The 21,248-nt window shown below is 32.1% G+C and overlaps 1 protein-coding gene across 1 annotated transcript in view; it reads left to right on the forward strand.

Moving 5' to 3' along the window:
• The window catches only part of LOC111686839, an 83,167-nt gene that overhangs the window by 10,986 nt on the left and 50,933 nt on the right, over window positions 1-21,248 (forward strand). Inside the window, exon 2 of the mRNA XM_046952738.1 lies at window positions 17,814-20,790. Coding sequence (XP_046808694.1) covers window positions 17,910-20,790 — 2,881 coding nt within the window. The 5' untranslated portion in view covers window positions 17,814-17,909. The remainder of the gene's footprint in view (window positions 1-17,813; window positions 20,791-21,248) is intronic.

A 21,248-nucleotide genomic window follows, 5' to 3' on the forward strand; every position in this document is an offset into this window, starting at 1 on the left:
TGATGTATATTGATGTACTAAATGTTGGATAAGACTTTTTAAAAGACTAAATAATAGCAGTCAGTTTTGAACATATACCGGCGTATAGAGAGGCAGATGAAAAAAAAAACACCACTACACACACTATTGGTATTTTTAAATGAAATTGCACTTAAAAAATATTTAGCTATTTTCAATTTTAAAGAATTAATTGCACTACTATAAATTGGAAATATTTATAAGGAAAATATAATCAATGGACATAAGAATGATAATTTCTTCACATTGAAGAAACATTTCAAATATAAATTAAAAAAAAATTCAAATAAGAATGGTCTTATTTACTTTCATTGTTATGCATTCTAGAAAATTATTTAGGGTGTATGTTGTTTCTGTAAATTATGCTCTTGTTTTTGAAGTTGTGTTTTTGTTTTTTCAAATTGCGTTTGCAATTTCTGAAACAGAGCGACATTAACCTACTTTGTTGAATGCTGCCAAGCAACTAAATAAAACATTTGTATTTTTGAGGCAGATAAATAAATCACCACTACGCACACACTGTTGTCATTTTTTCAATGAAATTGCACTGAAAAAAATATTTGGCTTTTTTCAATTTTAAAAATTAAATTGCATTACTGTTAAATGGAACTATTTATAAAAAAATGTAATCAATGAACATTAGAATGATAATTTCTTCACAACAAAGCGACGCCAGCCTGCTTTGTAGAATGCTGTCAAGCAACTAAATAAAATATTTGTATTTTTGATGCTCTTGTTTAGAAGTTCGTCTGCGATCGTGGTGTATGTATGTAATTTGCCCAAAATCTTCGTTGTCAGAACAATACAAGCGCCGAATCGTTTTCTGAGTCGATTAAGCTATGTCCGTACATCCGTCTGGCGAGCTGGCTTGTGCGCAAAGTACAGGTCGCAATTTTCAAGATAATTAGATGAAATTTGGCACACGCTATTTTTAGCCCAAGGACAAAGGTCCATTATTTCGCTTAGCCTCCATACAATCGTATCCCCTGAATAGGGCTTTTGGACTCATAACTAAGTTAAATGATCTATCATGTCAACAATTGTCGGCAAAACTTAGTTTAATAGAACTTTAAATCACACTACTTCATTTGACCCTAGCCTACATACAAACTCCCCTTCAAAAATGACTTAAAGGTCAAAATTCATTTATAAACATTAATAAAACTTTTAAATTTTACTAAATGACGTTGAAGTAGACGCAAATTCCTCTACCAACATCTATAAGGTCCATATTTACCTCCTATGAGCCCTCTTGTATTTTTTTTTGTCTAAAATAAGTAAAAATTTTCTGGAATAAAATTAAAGAACAAATTAAATATTTTTTTAATAATCCACACTTTAATGAACTGTCTGGTGTAGGATATCATATGGGCGACTATACATTCGTACTTGTTTCTTCATATATAGTATATTGTTTTGAGGACTTAAGTTAAGTTAACACGTTTGTATACCACAGCAAAAGTACATGTTTAAAGTAGAAATATATATAAAATCATTTATTAAAATGTGTATTTCAGGTTATACTACTAAGTTATTAAAATATTAAGGACGGTCTCTGAAAATGGCCACATAATTTTAAAGTGTTATGCTTCTTATAATGAATGAAGTTAAGTTGAACTTAATGAAGAGAAATCGATAAAAATCAAAATTATTTTGTTCGTCCTAATAAAAGATGTATTGGAAATTCTTAGAAATTTGAAAAGGTCAAAATTTACAATCTTTGAACTCTGAAATGAAAACATTTTTTTTAATTTTCAGAGTTCCTCTTTGTGTTGATACTTATATTAATATAAGGACAGAAACATTTAATTAAATGTTAATATTCTTGACATTTTAATGTCCTTTAAAAATAAAAAAATCAGGAAGTGAAAAACTGAGTACCCAGTTATACTGTATGCAATCTGTGCTTCCAGGAGTATTCGGTTTATTACGAGACTAAAAAGTAACTAACACGGATTGGATATATGTTGAAAATTCTCAAAATTACAAATCCCCAAAAATAGCGTAAAAATTAAAAAAAATCCCAAATTACATGCAAATCTATTTGCAAAAATAAAGCTTGAAATCCCAATTTGGAGATAAATTCCCAAATTGGGAAAAAATCCCATCTGGCGACACTGATACGATAGTACCGCAAATGTCCGAATGTGTAAATTTTATCAAATCCTTAGAGTGCCGGTTTACACAGGGAAACTTTTGGTTTTGGGTGTAAGAATGGTTGATATTTCTTTCGCTTTCTATCACACAGAAAAGTCAAAAGTTTTCCATAAAAAGTTTCCCTGTGAGTACCGACACAGAGCGTGTTTTTGAAGCTCGATGTGGGTTTTTCGCCACAGTGCTGACATATTATTAATATGATTAAGATTTATGCAGAATTGTATTGTATATACCAAAATTGTTTAATGGTTTTTGTGGTCACAAACAGTGTTGGCTCTTTGGTTATTATTAACCATACTTGGTAATTTTTTTTTTTGTTTGTGTACATGTGAATTATTTTTTCGATTTGGTTAATTTTTGCAAACAAGTGTCTTAATTGATGTTTGCTTTTAATCTCTTTTTGAAATGTCTCTGTTTTGTTGGTGGATATAAAGAAATATATATGGGCAATTTCATACGATTTTATGTGCCATTCTGTTCTATTTAAAGAATACTATATTTGACGAAGCAATCATCCCATTCGAAACTTTGTTTTTTCAAAATATGAATTAATACGTGACAAAAAAAGTGTTTTTAAAGTTTATGTAAATATTTACGAAAATCTGCGAATTCTCTAGGAGTATCCTTTTTATACCCTACAACACTATAGTGGGGAGGGTATTATACGTTTGTCCTGATGTTTGTAACATACAAAAATATTGGTCCAATAACCACCTTAAAGTATACCGATCGACTCAGAATCATTTTCTGAGTCGATTAAGACATGTCCGTCCGTCTGTTCGGCTGGCTGGCTGTCCATGTAAACCTTGTGCGCAAGGTACAGGCCGCAATTTTCAAGATAATTTGATTAAATTTGGACCATGTTTTTTTGGCACAAGGACGAAGCCTATTGAAAATGGTTGAAATCGGTCCATTATTTCACCTAGCCCCCATACAACCGTACCTCCCGATTTGAACTTTTTATGCTATAATTACGTCAAATATTCTATTATCTCTCTAAAAATTGGCATAAATAAGTTTTACATAAGTATAAATGACACTGCAGATTTTCGTAAGGATCGGCCCTTATTTGACCCTAGCCCCCATACAAACTCCCCTTCAAAAAATGTCTTAAACGTCTAAAATTGACTTGTAACCATTTGTATCGCAATGAAACTCAACAAAACTAACTGTTATTTAAAAATATATCCTTTTCCCAAATTTACCGAGAATCGGCCCAATTTGACCTATATAAAGCATCATTTAGAAATTTTATTTTTTTTATATCAATAAATTGCTTAAATATTTTGGAAAAATATTCAACATAAAAGTTTCTTTATAAAAAGTAAAAATTTTAAAAATATACTCATGGTGTAGGGTATTATATGGTCGGCCATGCCCGACTATACTTTCCTACTTCTTTGTTTTAATTTCTTAAATATTTTTCATTAGTAATCCATAATTTTTAAATAAAAAAAATTAATATAATTTTATAATGAACATTTTTAAATATTGTATGTGACAGATTTTGCTCCTGCTCTTTTTAGGTTAAAAAATATATATTTTAGAAATATATGCATACATACACTTCAACAAATCAAAAGGTGTAGATAAAAATAAAAAAACTGGAGTTATATGGCGACTAGGGTCAAATATGAACCGATTCTCATAAAATTCTAGGGTGTAATTTTAATTTATATAAAACTTATTTCAGCCAAATTTTATCATGATACTAGTGATAAGAGGTGAGTAATGGACGTTTAAGTGTTTTTCTGAAATTAAACTTAAAATGGAACTAGGGTTATATGAGGTCCAATCGTTGAAAATCGACATAGAGGTTTAGGCTTATAAACATTTTAGATCTGCCGATTTTCGAAGGGATAGTATTATAATTAACAGAATTATGAGCTATGATATTTTTGGCGTCGAGGTGTAAAAATAGACCGATTTCAAAAATTTTCAACAGTCTTCGTTTTTTGCGCTACAAAAGATCACATACCAAATGTTGTTGAATTAACTTCAAAAATGCAGAAGTTATAATGGGTTTATTTTATCAGTCGTGGTTTACCTTTTCATGGAATTGCCCATATGTATATGTAAATGTACATATATACATATATGTATTTCTTTATAACCACCAACTGAACAGACGACGCAGTTTGTTTTGGTATCGAAAATGGGAAATATCGGGTAATGATTTAATTTACTATATTTCTAGTAACTGGTTTAAAGAAAAATGTATGTATGTATGTATGTATGTATGTATGTATGTATGTATGTATGTATGTATGTATGTATGTATGTATGTATGTATGTATGTATGTATGTAAAGCATGTATTCGGCATAAACAAGTTTTATTGGAGCCGAAATACTTATGTCAAAGTTTAAAGAAACGTCACATAATTGATTTACTTTCCATATGAAGTTCCCTCAGAAAATTACTTTAAATATTATAATTTGCTACCAAACTGCAATATAGCAACAAAATACAACATAATCAAGTTTTGAAGGAACTGAAATCTCTGTCAAATTTTTTGAGAATCTGTCCATAATTGATCCCCTTCAGAAAATTGCTTTAACTTTGTCATAATTCCACAAAATTTAACAAATTTGATGATGATCGGTAAATAATTCACCCAACTGCATACTATACATACTAATCCCACTTCAGAAAATAAATTACAATTAATTAAAGAACATGTCTCAGATACAAACAAGTGGAATTATTTTATTTGTATTTTCTTGCAGATAATTTCCTTTTATGTCTTCAAGATGTTATGAAAACAAAAGTCTCATGACCCACCCTACCTTTGGTTTTAGCGACTCACTCACAACATACAAGAAATCAAGTTAAACAACATTAAAGTTTTATAAAAATAATAACTAACAAAAGTAAAATTAAATATCTATATAAGAATTTGATTATTAACAAATTAAAACAAAATATAAATAATTATTTGTTTTAAGTTTACCCGATTTTATTTTTACACCCTATTTTTAAGGTTAAGTAGGTATGTAATTGAAATGCATTGGAAATATGAGAAAATTATTCTGAGCCGATTGGTATACTATAAGTTGGGTATACTTAGGACGAATATTTTTGTATGTTACAAACAATAACACAAACCCAATATACCCACATAGGGTCAATCATGTACCGATCCACACAAAATTTGCTAGAGAGGATTTTGATCGTAAGGGACCAGTGTTGCCACAACAAAATTTTATTTCTAACCAAAATTAGAATAAAAAATATCCAAATTAAGAAAAAAGTAAACAAAATTATTTTTATTTGTTTTATGTTTACATTTGGTCATTTAAATAACAAATTCATTTTCTGGAGTGAACTATGTTAAATTTCATCGATAAACTAGTATTAAGAAGACAGTTATGAGCGTACGGGATCTTATATGAGACGTGTGGTTAATTATGGACCAATTCTCATAAAATCTGACAGAGATATTTTAGTTCCTTTAAACCTTGATTATGTTGAATTTCGTTGCTATATTGCAGTACATTATGAGCTTTAAAGTCATTTTCAGAGGAGACTCTTTATGGGGGCCGATATTTCGCATTTTCAATACCAATCAAATTGGGTCAATTAAAAATATTTTGGCAAAATATTTCAGTTTTCTATCTAGTTTTATTTCGACTCTATCGTGTTTTCAACAATAAATATATGTATGTCTCTTCGCAGATTCGTTAACAAATGCAATTAATATTCCCATTTTATGTACAGATTTTGAGATTTCGTTCGAAATTTGGGTTTTAATTATAATACCATATAGCGGATGTTAGCATTACATTCATAACTTCAGCAATATTTGTAAACGTAATCTAACCAAAATTGACCAAAATATAGAATTTAAGTAGGTAAAAAAAACTAAACTAAAATAAAAACAAGTAAGAGTGCTATATTCGGCTGTGCCAAATCTTATATACCCTTCACCATAGTGTATTTTAAACATATTAGTATTTTAATTTTTTTCCGACTACATTAATATTACGCCAAGAGCAAAACAAAATGAACAACAACAACGCTAAACGAAATAAAAACAACTTAGAGTGCTATATTCGGCTGTGCCGAATCTTATATACCCTTCACCATAGTGTATTTTAAACATCTTTTATAAATTTTAAATTTTTTCCCGACTACATTATTATTACATCAAAAGCTAAACAAAAAGAACAACAACAACAACGCTAAACGAAATAAAACACAAAATACACAAGGCATCTAAACCAACAGACATCTAAAGATACATAACGAAAAACACAGAAAAACAAAAACAAAAGTAACAACGCAATGACGCGAACAGCATCCAAACCAAGGGTGCCCAAGCCCTATGTGCTTGGTACTCTTTTGTTTTTGTAAATGCGCTTAGCTATAGATAGTGTGTTTTCTATACACTTATATGCGCTTAATACTAACAATACGTTGTAGTTCTTAACAGTATACAAGCAAGAGTAAAACAACAACACTTTCGTATTCATAGCTGGTAAACATTGACGAGACGTAGATTTTGTTTTTGTTTATCGCAAAAAAATTGTTTTAAAAAGCACTTGGAAAAAATTTGTGTTAGTTTTAAATTTCAAACTTACATTATACGCATAAAAATTATTGTACAATAACTCACAATCTACTCTCATATAATTAAAACGTTTTAAATACTTTTTTCTATTCATTAAAAAATATATTTGCAAAACAAAAGGGAAAATTATTTTATTTAAATAAACAATGCAAATCATATTTTTTTGCTGTGTATTTTAGTAGAAAATACACAGCTGAATAAAACCATATACATCTACACACACGTGTACATCTTTTTCTATATACAGTGTTGTTGTTGCTTTTATAACAATTTTTTGATGAAATTTTCAGAGGTTGTCTCGGATTTTTGCTCATATCTCCGTTATTAACCGATTGATTTTGCTGATTTTAAATAGCGATCTTCTCGAAAGCATGTCTAATAGAATTATTGAAGATTCGGATCTCGCCGATATCTGGGGTCCTCTAAAAACTGCTTTCAACAGACAGACAGACGGACATGGCTTAATCGACTCCGCTATCTATAAGGATCCAGAATATATATACATTATAGGGTCGAAAAATTATATTATAGAAATTACAAACGGAATGACAAACTTATATATACCCTTCTCACGAAGGTGGATTAGAAAGGCCTACATATATTCCTATCGGAAATGGTTTAACTTTCTCCTGTACATTAACGATTTTTAAAAGAATTGGCCACAACTGCACTCGCGAACTTTTAAACAATGGGATTCCATCAATGTTGATATCCAGTTCAATTTCGACGTAATTTTTCAAAACTTGCTCAAATTTTCTTAGCTGACTTTCAATTCCAATGTGGCAATAATTTCCTCCAAAAACTTTTCTGATTGAAAGTTCTTGCCTTTTACCCATCAGCGCTGCAGCTGAGAGATGCACATCTAGACCTTCCTCCTGTAATATAATGAGAAATTTTTCCAAACATTTTCTGGAAGGGCCTGTCTCAATATACCAATTTTGGAAAATCTATTTGAGACAACACGGAACATTCAGGCTCCACAAAATTTTCGGTTTGTGGTATTTTATTTAGAAACATGAATTTTGTGAATAACTGCTATACCACAATTTAAATACATCCCATTGATAAAAACGATTTTGCCGCCGATACTTTATTAATCAGCTGCCGCCACTCACTTCTTCTTAACAATTTTTTTCTCATCAAAGGCAAATAAAAAAATTGTTGACTATTAGATCACAACGTCACCAATATAGTCGACAAAACTGGTGGCTTGGAGACACTTGTCGACAGGTTTCCTTTAGGGTAGTTTGTTTTGTTGCTGAGAATATTTCTATTGCGTGTGTATAAGTGAGAATAACACATTGCCGGCAAGGGCATGTTTGGCCGCCAATGATCTAAACCAACAAACATCTAAACATACATAACGAAAAACACAGAAAAACAAAAACAAAATAAACAACGCAATAAAACCAACCTACATCCAAATATACGAACAGAATTCACAAAAACAAAATACACAATTCAATTACGCCAACAGCACCCAAACATACAAAACGAAATACACAGCTGAAAAACCAAATACATCGACACACACGTTTTTGCTCATATCTCCGTTATTTACCGACCGATTTTGCTGATTTTTAATAGCGATCTTCTCGAAAGCATGTCTAACAGAATTATTGAAGATTCGGATCTCGCCGATATCTGGGGTCCTCTAAAAACTGATTTCAACAAACACACAGACAGACGGACATAGCTTAATCAACTCCGCTACCTATAAGGATCCAGAATATAAATACTTTATGAGGTCGGAAAATTATATTATAGAAATTACAAACGGAATGACAAACTTATATATACCCTTCTCACGAAGGTGAAGGGTATAACTAGTATACAACATCATCTAGAAAATGTAAATAAAGAACTAAAAGTCATGGTGAGATAGTAGAAGTCAAGGGTCATGAGTATCAAATCTTTGCATATATCGCGATTATTGTTCGTCGTACGAGTTTAGATGTTATTACAACTTTTGTATACAATACAATTTAATTTTCCTTAAAAATATCAGTTGATTAATACTTTAAAGATATTGTGATGCTATTTTTGCATCAATTAGCAGAAAATACTTTATTTATTTGTTTATGCAAAATTTCAAATAGGTAAAAAGTTGCAATTATACTTTAAATTTTGAATTTAATTTGGAGGACATAATCTACTAAGTACGTAGACTATTCCCACAAAATTTTTTTCATATAAGTATCGCGAAAAAACACTTAGAAAAAATATTTCCTAATTACGCTTGTTATGATAAAGTTTTATAACAAGTAAAATGGTAAATTTTACAGATAAAACATATCCAAGCAAAAGAAAAATGGTTATTTCTTCACAAAGATTAGATTTTTGTATAAAATGTTTAAAAAAAAGTATAAAAAATATCGTTTTTATGTATTTTTATTATTATGCATTCCTAAAAAGTTTTTGGAGTGTATGAGTTTTTTCAAGTTGCTCTCTTGTTTGCAAGTGGTGTTGTTGTTTTTACACGTTTTGTTTGCAATTTCTGAAACAAAGCGACATCAACGTACATTGTTGAATGCTGTCAAGCAACTAAAGATAATTTTTGTAATTTTTACGCTCTTGCAATGAGTTTTATTTACGATCGGGTTATGTACGTGTGAATTGCCGAAAATCTTCGTAATCAGAACAATATGAACGCGCAACGCTGGTGTAAATAAAATAATATTACCTGTTGTTATGATTTAAATCAACGCATTTAATATTAAGATATCGAAAAATACCTTTGTGCACATAAGTAGAACCAGTAGATGTACAAATTGCAGTAATATAAAAATTTCGAATAGTAAAAAAAATCCACATAATACCAAAATTCAAAACAGGACGATATGTATATTTACATAATTGATTTAAAACTTGTTTATACCCTTCACCTTCGTGAGAAGGGTATAAATAAGTTTGTCATTCCGTTTGTAATTTCTATAATATAATTTTCCGACCCCATAAAGTATATATATTCTGGATCCTGGATAGCGGAGTCGATTAGCCATGTCCCTCTATCTGTCTGTTGAAATCAGTTTTTAGAAGACCCCAGATATCGGCGAGATCCGAATCTTCAATAATTCTTCCGAATCTTCAGACATGCTTTCAAGAAGATCGCTATTTAAAATCAGCAAAATCGGTCGATAAAATTTCATAAAAAATGTCATATTTTTTCATGCTTTGTTAAGAAAGCAACAACACTGTATATTAGAAAAAGATGTACACGTGTGTGTAGATGTATTTGGTTTTTCAGCTTTATATTTCGTTTTGTATGTTTGGATACTGTTGGCGTCATTGAGTTGAGTATTTTGTTTTTGTGAATTCTGTTCGTATATTTGGATGTAGGTTGGTGTTATTACGTTGTTTATTTTGTTTTTGTTTTTCTGTGTTTTTCGGTATTTATGTTTAGATGTCTGTTGGTTTAGTGCCTTGTGAATTTTGTTTTTTATTTCGTTTAGAGTTGTTGTTCATTTTGTTTTGCTTTTGGTGTAATAATAATGTAGTCGGGAAAAATTTTATACGACTAATATGTTCAAAATACACTACGGTGAAGGGTATATAGGATTCGGCACAGCCGAATATAGCACTCTTACTTGTTAATTTTATTTTTAGAATAAATTCAAACAGCATTTAGTTCAATTGTTTGCAAAAAATAACCAAAACGAAAAAATAATTCACATGTACACATGCAAAATAAAAATAATCGAATTTGGTTGGTGGCAACACTGTAAGTGACTTACTTATGACAAATTTCATTGTTTTAAGCCCATAATGAGCGTTAAAGTCGTTTTTTGAAGGGGGGCCTAACATGGGGGTAGGGTCAATTATGAAGCGATCCACATAAAATTTGGTAATTCTGGAAGTGCTGATAAACCGTCACATCACTTACACATTAAGACAACATCACAGTTATGAATTTTCCTTAGTTGGTCTTCTGAAAAGTATGGCACAATTCTTGATGCTGTGTTTCCCAGCAAAGATGATATATCAATACAAGCTTCCACATCATTAACAGCAATAGGTAGGATAGTTTGTTTTTTTCCTGGATCGCCTTGTATGATGGTAATATATTGTGTCCTTTTTCATGCAGAGCTTTCCTAAATATTTGGTACTTATTTCGACTGAGACCCAGTTCCAACATAAGCGCTATTGCTTCCTCTTCAGTAAAATTTGATTGTGATGTTGGAGTTGGTATACTTTCCACAATTGGCTTAAGTCGTTTTGGTGATGCATTAGGAAGAATAGTTGCAATATGTACGGCATCCATAGGTTGGTTTTCCTTTTTCAGCATTTCGTTAAATGTATCAGCAATTTCCTCATTTGAGATTGAAAAAAGTTTTTGTGTGACCCTCTTTTTTTTGACCTTGAACATAAGTCTTCGTATGAGTTGCAAGGCGTACCTGCTGATGTGTTGTAAGTTGAGATTTCCGTAGTAGTTTCCATCCAACTACAAAATTTTAATCGAAATTTCTTTTGATTTTACATCAAAAAGTTTTCAATTTTTGATATGCCTGTTTTGTCTACTTTTCTACTATATGTAGTTTTTATATAATTTGAAATGTCTTCAATTCTTTCTGGCCCTTTTGAAAATACACTCCATAAAACGGAACACAACTCTTCGTACTTTAATGTAATCTTCATTGTAGATTTATTAAATATGGTACTTAAAATCTGAGAAGTTTACTTATATACCAATTCTTGTCATTTCCGATACAGGTATTCCAAAGTAAAAAATTACGAACTGTCTACCTATTAACATTTAGGACTATATTACTATAACCTGAAATTCAGTCATTGATATTTCTTATTAGTGAATGAATCGAAATTATCATTACCTGTATATTTTTACCTACATGATCATAAACGAAACAGAACGAAATGATCTGTAAAAATAAAAAATAGGTAAACATAAGATTTAAACATGTTCTGTCATATTTAATACTAAAATATGAAAAAATATGAAATTAAAGGACACAGGTTTAAATGAACATATTTTTGAATGTAATTGAGATATTGGCTTGAAATTTTTTGTAAAGGGTTGAGAATTTCCATATCTAACTAAAAAAGATATTAAGGGATAAATATGGACTAAATTGTTGTAGCTTTCTGCGACCCTATTAAAATTTTGATATAAATCATAGTTTTAGAAATTTAACAAATATGTAATATATGACAAAATCTTTATTTATGAACTCAATGAAATCTTCAACGCTTGTTAAATTTATCATTTTAAATAAGAAAATGCAAAAAAAAATTGAAAAGGTCAAAGGGCATCCCGCAATTCCCAAAAATAGGAATGAAAATCCCAAAAATGGGATTTTTTACATTTTTGCCCATAGGGTCCACATTTCTTTCAGGACTGGGAAAATACTTTTGCAGTAAATAGAAAACAAATTGAGGTTTCCAAAACTGCTTTCAGTTTTCTGATCCCAACTTTGGGATTTTAGAACATGTCGCCCAAAGTTGAAGTTTTGATAAAAAATAGGTCATATTCGGAAGGACGCAGTGGCAACATTTTCAAAAAATAGGACAAGTTTTTTACGCCAAAGCATTCTGCGTAAAGATACCTTTTAGAAAATATAAAATTGTTATATGTTCTTAACGAAAATTTTACTTTATTAATAAAAGAGTTAAGACACATTTTGGGCAAAAAACGGCAAAAATCTAAAATTTTTTGAATTTTTAAATTAAAAAACGTATATTTTTTGATCTGTAAATGATATTGATCTGAAATTATTTGTATATTATTGAAAATTTTGTTGTCTAATTAACAAGAAAAAATTGAGTCCATTTGGTCCAAAATTACGCCCGGTATTCAAAAAAAGGCGGACCAAGGTATGGTATATTTTGTATCACTAAATTTTTAAATGCCTATAACTCGGATATTATAAGAGATAAGTAGTATGTCCAAGCATGTTCTCAAGATCTCGTCTAGCGCTTTCAGAAAATATAAAAATCTTTGTATTTGGGTGAAAAATAAAAAAATGGCAAGAGTTTAAAATTTTACATGTCGTAGGTACCCTACTTTGAGCCGCCACAGCTCCGTCCCTGGGGAATCTGCGGGGTTCATCTTCAAAACTTAAACTCGAATACTCCTTGGCTACGCTCACGCCAAATTTTATCCCGATCGGATCAGCCGTTTAGAAATGCCAGATTTATTTCCAAAAATTTCCATTTGCCCCACTGTGGTATGTATGTATGTATGTATGTATTTATGTATGTATGTATCTACGTATGTATGTATGTAAGTATGTATTTATGTATGTATGTATGTATGTATGTAAGTATGTATTTATGTATGTATGTATGTATGTATGTATGTATGTATGTATGTATGTATGTATGTATGTATGTATGTATTTTAACAATGTTTTTTTTTTCAAATAGGGGTTATATGGAGGCAAGGGAAAATATGGGTCTATCCTTACAAGTTTTGGTACAGGATTTTCGTTCACATTAGATTAATGTATGGTGGATTTCATTGTGATACTAGTGTTTATATGTGAATTATTGACCTTCAAGTCATTTCCTGAAAGGGGGGTTTGTATATCAAATAAAGTCCGATAATTACGAAAATCTGTAGTATTTTTAAGATGTATATAGAACTAAGTTTTGCTGATTTTTGTAGAGATACTACAGTATTTAACACAATTATAAACTCAAAAGCCCTTTCCGGAGGAGAAGGGTTGTATGGGGGCTAGGTGAAATAATGGACCGATTTCAACCATTTTAAATAGGTTTTGTGGCTAGGCCGATAATCAATTTTGAAAATTGAAATCTGTACCCTTGCGCACAAGGACGGACCGCGTGGGTGTAGCACCAATATTTTTGTGTGTTATAAACATTAGCACAAAAGTATAATACTCGTCCCCACTAATGTGATGTAGGGTATAAAAACCCAATGACCACCATTTGACACAGCAAAAAAATATCAGAAAATATAAGCGATTAAATTGGGTAGAAGCAATACAATGCTTAACTAAAACAAGCTTCCTAAATCCAATAAAAAGCAGTGGTTTTGTCATTTTTTAAGTTCTATTATATCTTATTATTATGCTTACTTAGAATGCATACTTCGTTGAATATTATTATGTCGGTGTTGCAGAAAAGTTTTAGAAAATCGATTTTATTCCTCTCGATAATTTTTGATATTTTATCATAATATTCATTTGATGTCCATGTTAACCTTGTGCAATTTTACCATTTTCAATATAATTTGACAAAATCATCCTAAAATGGGGCAAGTATGGGGGCTAGGGTCAAATAAGGGCGATCCTTACGAAAATCTGCAGTGTCATTTATACTTATATAAAACTTATTTGTGCCAATTTTTAGAGAGATAGCAGAATATTTGACGTAATTATGTCATAAATAGTTCAAATCGGGAGGTACGATTGTATGGGGGCTAGGTGAAATAATGGACCGATTTCAACCATTTTCAATAGGCTTCGTCCCTGTGCCAAAAAGATGCTTGGTCCCAATTTCATTAGATTATCAAGTTATTATAGACGGACGGACATGTCTTAATCGACTCAAAAAATGATTCTGAATTGATCGGTATACTTTAAGGTGGGTATTGGACCAATATTTTTGTATGTTACAAACATCAGCACAAACGTATAATACCCTCCCCATTATAGTAGTGTAGGGTATAAAAAGAGGGCCGACTAGCCTCTAGACAAAAATCTTGGAAATTATTACAGTTAGAATCTTAAATTTGCACGAATAACTTTAACATCTACGTAAAAATTTTGGGTAATAAATTTGCGGACTATTCATGAGGGGAGCAGCACCTCCCACATCAATTAAATACAAAAATTCGTTTTTCTTGAAATAATATAACAGTTAGAGTCCTCAAATTTTGTAGGAGCAACTTTAGTGTCAATATGATTATTTAGGATAAAAAGTGGCGAACTAGCGTTAGGGGAATATGAGAAATTAATACAACTAAATTCTTAAAATTTTACACAAAGAACTGTAATATTCATCTGAACATTTTTAAGAAAAAAGAGCAGACTTTCATCTGGGAGACTTGGAGCCCCCTTACAAATAAAATAGGAAAATTCGTATGTCTGAAGAATTTTGACATTCATCTGAACATGTAGAGTATAATATCTCCCATATGAATAAAATACAAAATATTGTTTATCTAGGCAGTTACTCTCAATAATATTGCAATGCTGTCATTTTTTACAAAGTACAAATAATTGATAAGGCAAAAAAAGGAGAACATAAAAAATAATATCAGCGGGGAAAGAAGAAGAGCGACATAAAACGAAAGAGAAAAACTTGTAATATTACCTCTCGGGAATCAGAATGTAACAAATACTATTAATTAAACTTTTTTTAATAAAAACATTTAAATGAATAAGTAAATAAAATAAAAACAAATCATTTAATTTTTGCACAAACCGAAGTTGGATTGATTACAGGTGTAGGGTCCTTGATCAGATCAAATCTCCAAAAAGATTTCTTCCATGCGTAAATCAAAACGTGACAAACATTTACGGAAGCTATGAATGAACGGATACAGATTTTGGCAACTAATTTGATGGATAGGGGTTAACTCGCATCGTGACTGGTGCTACATTTGAATTCAATTTATTGGGCACCAATAAAAAAATGTCAAGCAGACGTCGAAACCCAATTGACATGTGCGGAGTTTTTCCAAAGATTACTGAACTGTTGAGAATTAAGTAGATCACACTTGTGATGGAAAAAGGAATTAAGATGATAATGTGCCTTTCATTTCCTATTAGAAGTTTGTAATAGTTTGTTGAAGAAGTAGCCAATAATTCTAATATTATTCCCCATATCACCAATATTGGTAATGAAAATCCATAAAATGTTCAAAATAGGCAGTCATTTATTTCAACATTCGATGGTTCTTAGCCTTGGTTTGGTTTGAATCGCTTTTGAACTAATTTGTCGATGGCCTCCGTGACAAGTGTGTTAGTGGTGCAGGAACCTCAAGCACGTTCATCTAGGCATCGGCCACGACAACTATATGAAGTGGAACCAATTGATCACCGTATAACAAATAACAGACGCAGGGGTAGCAATTAAGGTAGGTTTCAGCCAGATTAAGATCAGTGAAACGAGGAGCCCTCGGCCTGTAGAAGCAAAGGTCGAATATGGGCAATGATGGTATCACAACAAGCTAACGAACGACAACAAATACCTGTCAATCAATCGGATAATACTACTCCTTCCAAACAAAGTGCTGTGCTCGATTTGTCTGAGATGAAACTACGTTTAGGGGTGCATAAAGTTCCACTTATTTTAACATAATTTCGATTTAGTTTATTTATTACAACCTATCGAAATTTCTAATTTTTCCAATAGTAAACTATGCCGGCCAGCCGTGGTTATGGTGAACAAAATGAAGCTCTTCTATTTGAAGCTGTTGAAAACTGGAAACTTCAATGTGGAGTACATATCGGTCGTACTTTTGTTGATGCTTCAAGTTCCATAACAATACGTATAGCCAATACATCTGAACGACCTTTAACATTGCCTTCTAATGTATAGTGTTCAGTGGTTTTAGTCCGGAAAAAATATGGAACATCTAGATTTTGTGTGCACTACCGTAGAGTTATTGATGTCACAAGAAAATATTCCTATTCCCTGCCCAGAATGGATTAGATTTTGCCAACACTTTATGGTCCCCCAATGAACTTTCAGGTAGAAATGGATTCCAGTTCTAAAGAAAAAAAAAGGCTTTTACTTGCGGTTCCGGTCTTTGGCAATTCAAAGTAATGCCCTTTGGGCGCCGGTTACTTTCGAACGGCTTATGAATGGCTTATTTTCGGGTTTAGTTTGGAGAGGTGCCCTTGTTAATCTAAATGACATTACTGTCCACTCCTCTTTATTAGAAGAACCAAAGAATGATTTTCGAACGGCTTAAAAGGGCTGGACTAAAACATAGTCCATAAAAGTGCAACTTTTTTAAAGAACGTGTTAAATATCTGGTTGGTCGCTGCGGTTTGGAACCAAGTCCAATTAAGATAGAAATGGTAGTAGATTGGAAGGTTCTGGTATCTAAGGACTCATTCAGTACTCTAAAAGTTAAACTTACGACAGCGCCAATACTTGCTTTTCCGAATGAATGATGTTTTCATGTCTTCATATCCTTCGACAGTTATGTAATTTAAAGCAACCAGAAGGTCAACTGGCTAGATGGTTAGAGCGTTTGCAAGAATACCAATTTGAAATCCAAAATCGTGCTGGTAAAAAAACACAGCGATTGTAACCATTGTATTAGAGCCGATCAGAAAGAATCCCTAGATATTTTAAATGCTATGGTGTTGTCGGAGAATCTTGTTGATATGCAACAGAAAATGCAGTACTAGCACAGTTCAGAAGGTGGGTCCTAGATGGATTCCGTCCAGACAGGCCGGCTATTATTAAAGATGATCTTGTACAGGATGACATACTTTGTTATTCATATCTAGATCCTAAAAGCGGTACCAAGTTGTTGGCGGTTCTACCACGTGAACTTATTGCTACAGTTCTTATCCAGCTTCACAATTCAGCAATCGGGGGTCATTTGTGTATACGTAAAACCATGAGTAAAGTAAAATCCCATTATTTTTGGATCTGTCGTTCAATAAATGTTATGACATGGTGCCGGAGCTGTATAGTGTGTATTGCTAGAAATGGCCCTTCCATGGGAACTGTTAGATTACTTCAGCCTAGTCTTGTAGGAGCGCCATTTTAGCGTATTGCCATAGATGTGTTGTAACTGCATACATACATACATACATACATACATACATACATACATACATACATACATACATAGATAGATACATACATACATACATACATACATAGATACATAGATACATACATACATACATACATACATACATACATGTTTTCTTAATCGGGCCGTGCCATATCGCCCACTTGAAATTTCAAAATAAAAAGTAGCCTATAACTTCTTCCAGACATACAGAAAGATACTGTGAAAATTTCAAGTCGTCTATAAAATTCAAACATACAAACACACATTAATTTTTATATTTATAGATTCAAAAATAATGTTTTGTAAATATTTTTTTTTGCAGTTTACCATACAAACGGATGGACTCGCCTGAACTATACGAAGTGTAATGAGAATTTAATGAAGACACTTAATAGTGAATACAATTGACTGCTTCTGCATGTATTTTCTAAGGAATCCGGTTATGGGAATAATATCAAACAGTATTATAATATGCCACACTCAAAAACGTATTGCGTTGCGACGGTCCCTTATATATATTAAATGCAATAAATTATTATTTACCGTTATTTTAACAATAGCCTGCTCAATAAATATAAGCTTGGCACAGCAAGAACACAATCGTAAATTACATAGTTATGGCGGACGTTTTGTGGGCGAAGATGAGGCAGAAGCCATAGCAATCGAAGAAAATATGCGTCTGGCAAAAATCCCATGTAATTTTACTACTAAAACTAATTGTATATATGCAGAACAACATCTAGCCAAGCTCACTTTACCAACAAAGGATTTAATGCAGCATAGCAACCAACATAACATAAACGATATCGTTGTTTCTTGGGTGCCACAAGCTGGTATTATAAATAGAACTGAACATACCTTTGGTATTGTCAATATTTTTGATAACAGAAATGCCAACACCATTACCAATACTACTGCTCCAAATAATGTTCCAGAGAAAGCCCAAAACAGCTTCTACAATTTTAATTGGATTTTTGAATTGTTGGCATGCATGATGTTAGCTAGTGCATTTGAAATTTGTCTCCTAGTATTGCGTAATTTACGAAATATTAGTTTAGCTTTTTTTGGATTTTGGTCAGCTTTAAATGCTTATTTTCAGAAGCTCTGTTACGCATGTTCTACGTCGTCCGCCATTAAGAGTGACCAGCAGCGCAAGCGAAATGTTGCAATGGGAGAAAAACGCACATTGTCATATATATTTGCTATACTGACGTGGCGGGCTTCACAAACTGCAAAAGGCAGCACAACTAGTACTGAGGCAAATTTAAGAGACGAAAATACTGGTGCAATTAGTTACGGTCACGTCACTACCATGGGAGACTTGTTGCTACTTATACTATTCACTCATGTTTATTATCAGAGGCAAAAATGTCATCAGGGTTCAGATAATGATAATGTTACTGCTGAATCGGAAGAGTTATTAGAAGGTCACAAGGAAAGCGAAAATAATAACAGCGGTTCAGTTTATCAAGAATTCTATGATAAACAGAATGAAAATATTAAGAATAACAGTTTTAGCGACACATCCCGCCACAGACGTGGCCTAAGTAAACGATGCTCACATTTCTGCGGAAACATGTATCAGCAAATATTGTTGCTACAAGAGCATCATAAATCAGCTCAAGTCAAAATTTCACCTTTTACAACGTCGTACGCAACCAAAATACCTTATCTGACTTACTGCACTGGCATTGTTTGGCATACGTGCTGTTTCTGCCAGTATTCTTGTAGAACGTGTTGCTACTGTTGTAGCAGCTGTCGGAATCAGCGTTGCTACATTTATGTACCAACCCTATGCAATAAAATCTACTGCTGTTGCTTCTATAAATCTCTGATATCCTTTCATGATGTAAACTTCCAATATTGCTGTTACATCTGCTGTTGGCCGGATTTCAACCATATCAGTGGTGTTGGTTCTTATTCATCCAGATGTTGCTGCCACTTCTACTGTGAACGTGTCTACAATCATTGTTGCCTCTGTAACGCGCTTACAAATAAAGCTCGTGCATTGCTTCTCCTCAACAAGATAAAAAGTTATTCTTCAAATGCCTACCGTTCTTCTGCAGATTACTGTGTGTGGAAAGTCAAGTGCAACAACCAAAGTTATTCTCTGTTTTACGAGATAGATGGCCAAAGCTTTTCTTTTCTCTACATGATAGATGGCAGGTCCATGTTTGTGTATAAGCCTAACTATTACCAGATAGCATTAGATGTGTTTTGCTCACTATTACCGCAATATCTTGTGACTGTAAAAAATTGTCAAAGTTTCGTAAAATGGAAGAAGTTTCACGTCGCTGTGATGGTAATGGCTTTAATAGTAATTTGTGCCTCAAGCGCCGGGGCTAATTATGATCACCATCACTATTACAATTATCTTTTCAATAGATACCATAAACATTTCTCCAGATGCAAACAAAATAAAAGAAGACGAAGGCGACGGCGACGTCGGCATCAACATTGTAAGGCCTATAGGCCGCAACATTACTTCTATACCACGCTAATACAGTGTGTTAAACGACAAAAAGTAAAAAAAATGCATAAAAAATTCGTTAATAGACTACATAAAAAAACGGCAAAATTACTAACACCCAACATATGCACAACATATGAGTTTTCTTTAGCAGCAACAGGTACATCTGCAACACCAGTCACAATGAAACCTCCAATTGTACGGGCTATAAGACGGGTGCGTGGTTCGAAGTCAAATATTGTCTGGTTGCTCATTGGACTGATATGGTTCGAAGGACCAAAAATTGTTAACTGTAATGTAATTATAAACTATCAGAACCAGCAACAACACGAACAACAGCAACAACAACATCAACACCAACAAACCGGGAACAGCCATAAGGAGACAACAACTAATAGCGTAAATTCGAACTTTGAATACAAAATGGACAATTTCAATCAAATGAAAACTAAAAGTGGTAACAATAATAATAATAGCAATAACAATAGTAATAATAGCGGTAATAAAAATAAAAACAAAAATAACAATAATAACAACAACAATAATAATAACAATACTAACAATAGTAATAGAAGCTCCAGTAGCAGCAATATACATTTATCTGTTAATGTCATTCCTATTATTAACACTATACATTTTAAACATTATTGCAATAGTAATTATCATCAGAAACTCGTACGATCATCGCAACGTGTTCAACGTGCCTTAAAAACGAATCCAAATTTGGATACTAGTATAACTTCAAGTGCCTCTCTAAATAACAATAACATTAACGATGATTTGGACTCGGAACAGATGTCGTCATCAGCATTTAAAACTATTAACGAAGGTACGTACAAACCAATATGTATTAAGCTGACTAAGAGTATAAATATCTTGTTATACCCTACCTACTACATCACTATAGTGGGGAGCTGCTGTTTGTAACACTAAAAAATATTGGTCAAACACTCATTGGTATACCAATCAACTTAGCATCACGATATAGCTATGTCTGCCATTCTAAAGCATGTGTTAACGCTACAGGTTATCTTTTTTATAATAATTTGATGAAATTTGTGACATACTTTTATTTTGGTATGATCGGCCATAACTCAAAATTTTTTTAGTAAAAAGTAAAAAATACTGTTAATGCAAATCTTACTGAATACGGAAATTTTTTCAGTAATCAGTAGTGTCGGTAAAATGTGATGTTCGGTGTTCGGCGAAATTTTGACAGATCGCCGAACTTTTTATAAAATTTTAATTTATTATATTTTACATCATCAACAAGTTTTAAAAATGCTG

Source organism: Lucilia cuprina, chromosome X (assembly GCF_022045245.1).
Source record: "Lucilia cuprina isolate Lc7/37 chromosome X, ASM2204524v1, whole genome shotgun sequence".
Lineage (NCBI taxonomy): Eukaryota > Metazoa > Arthropoda > Insecta > Diptera > Calliphoridae > Lucilia > Lucilia cuprina.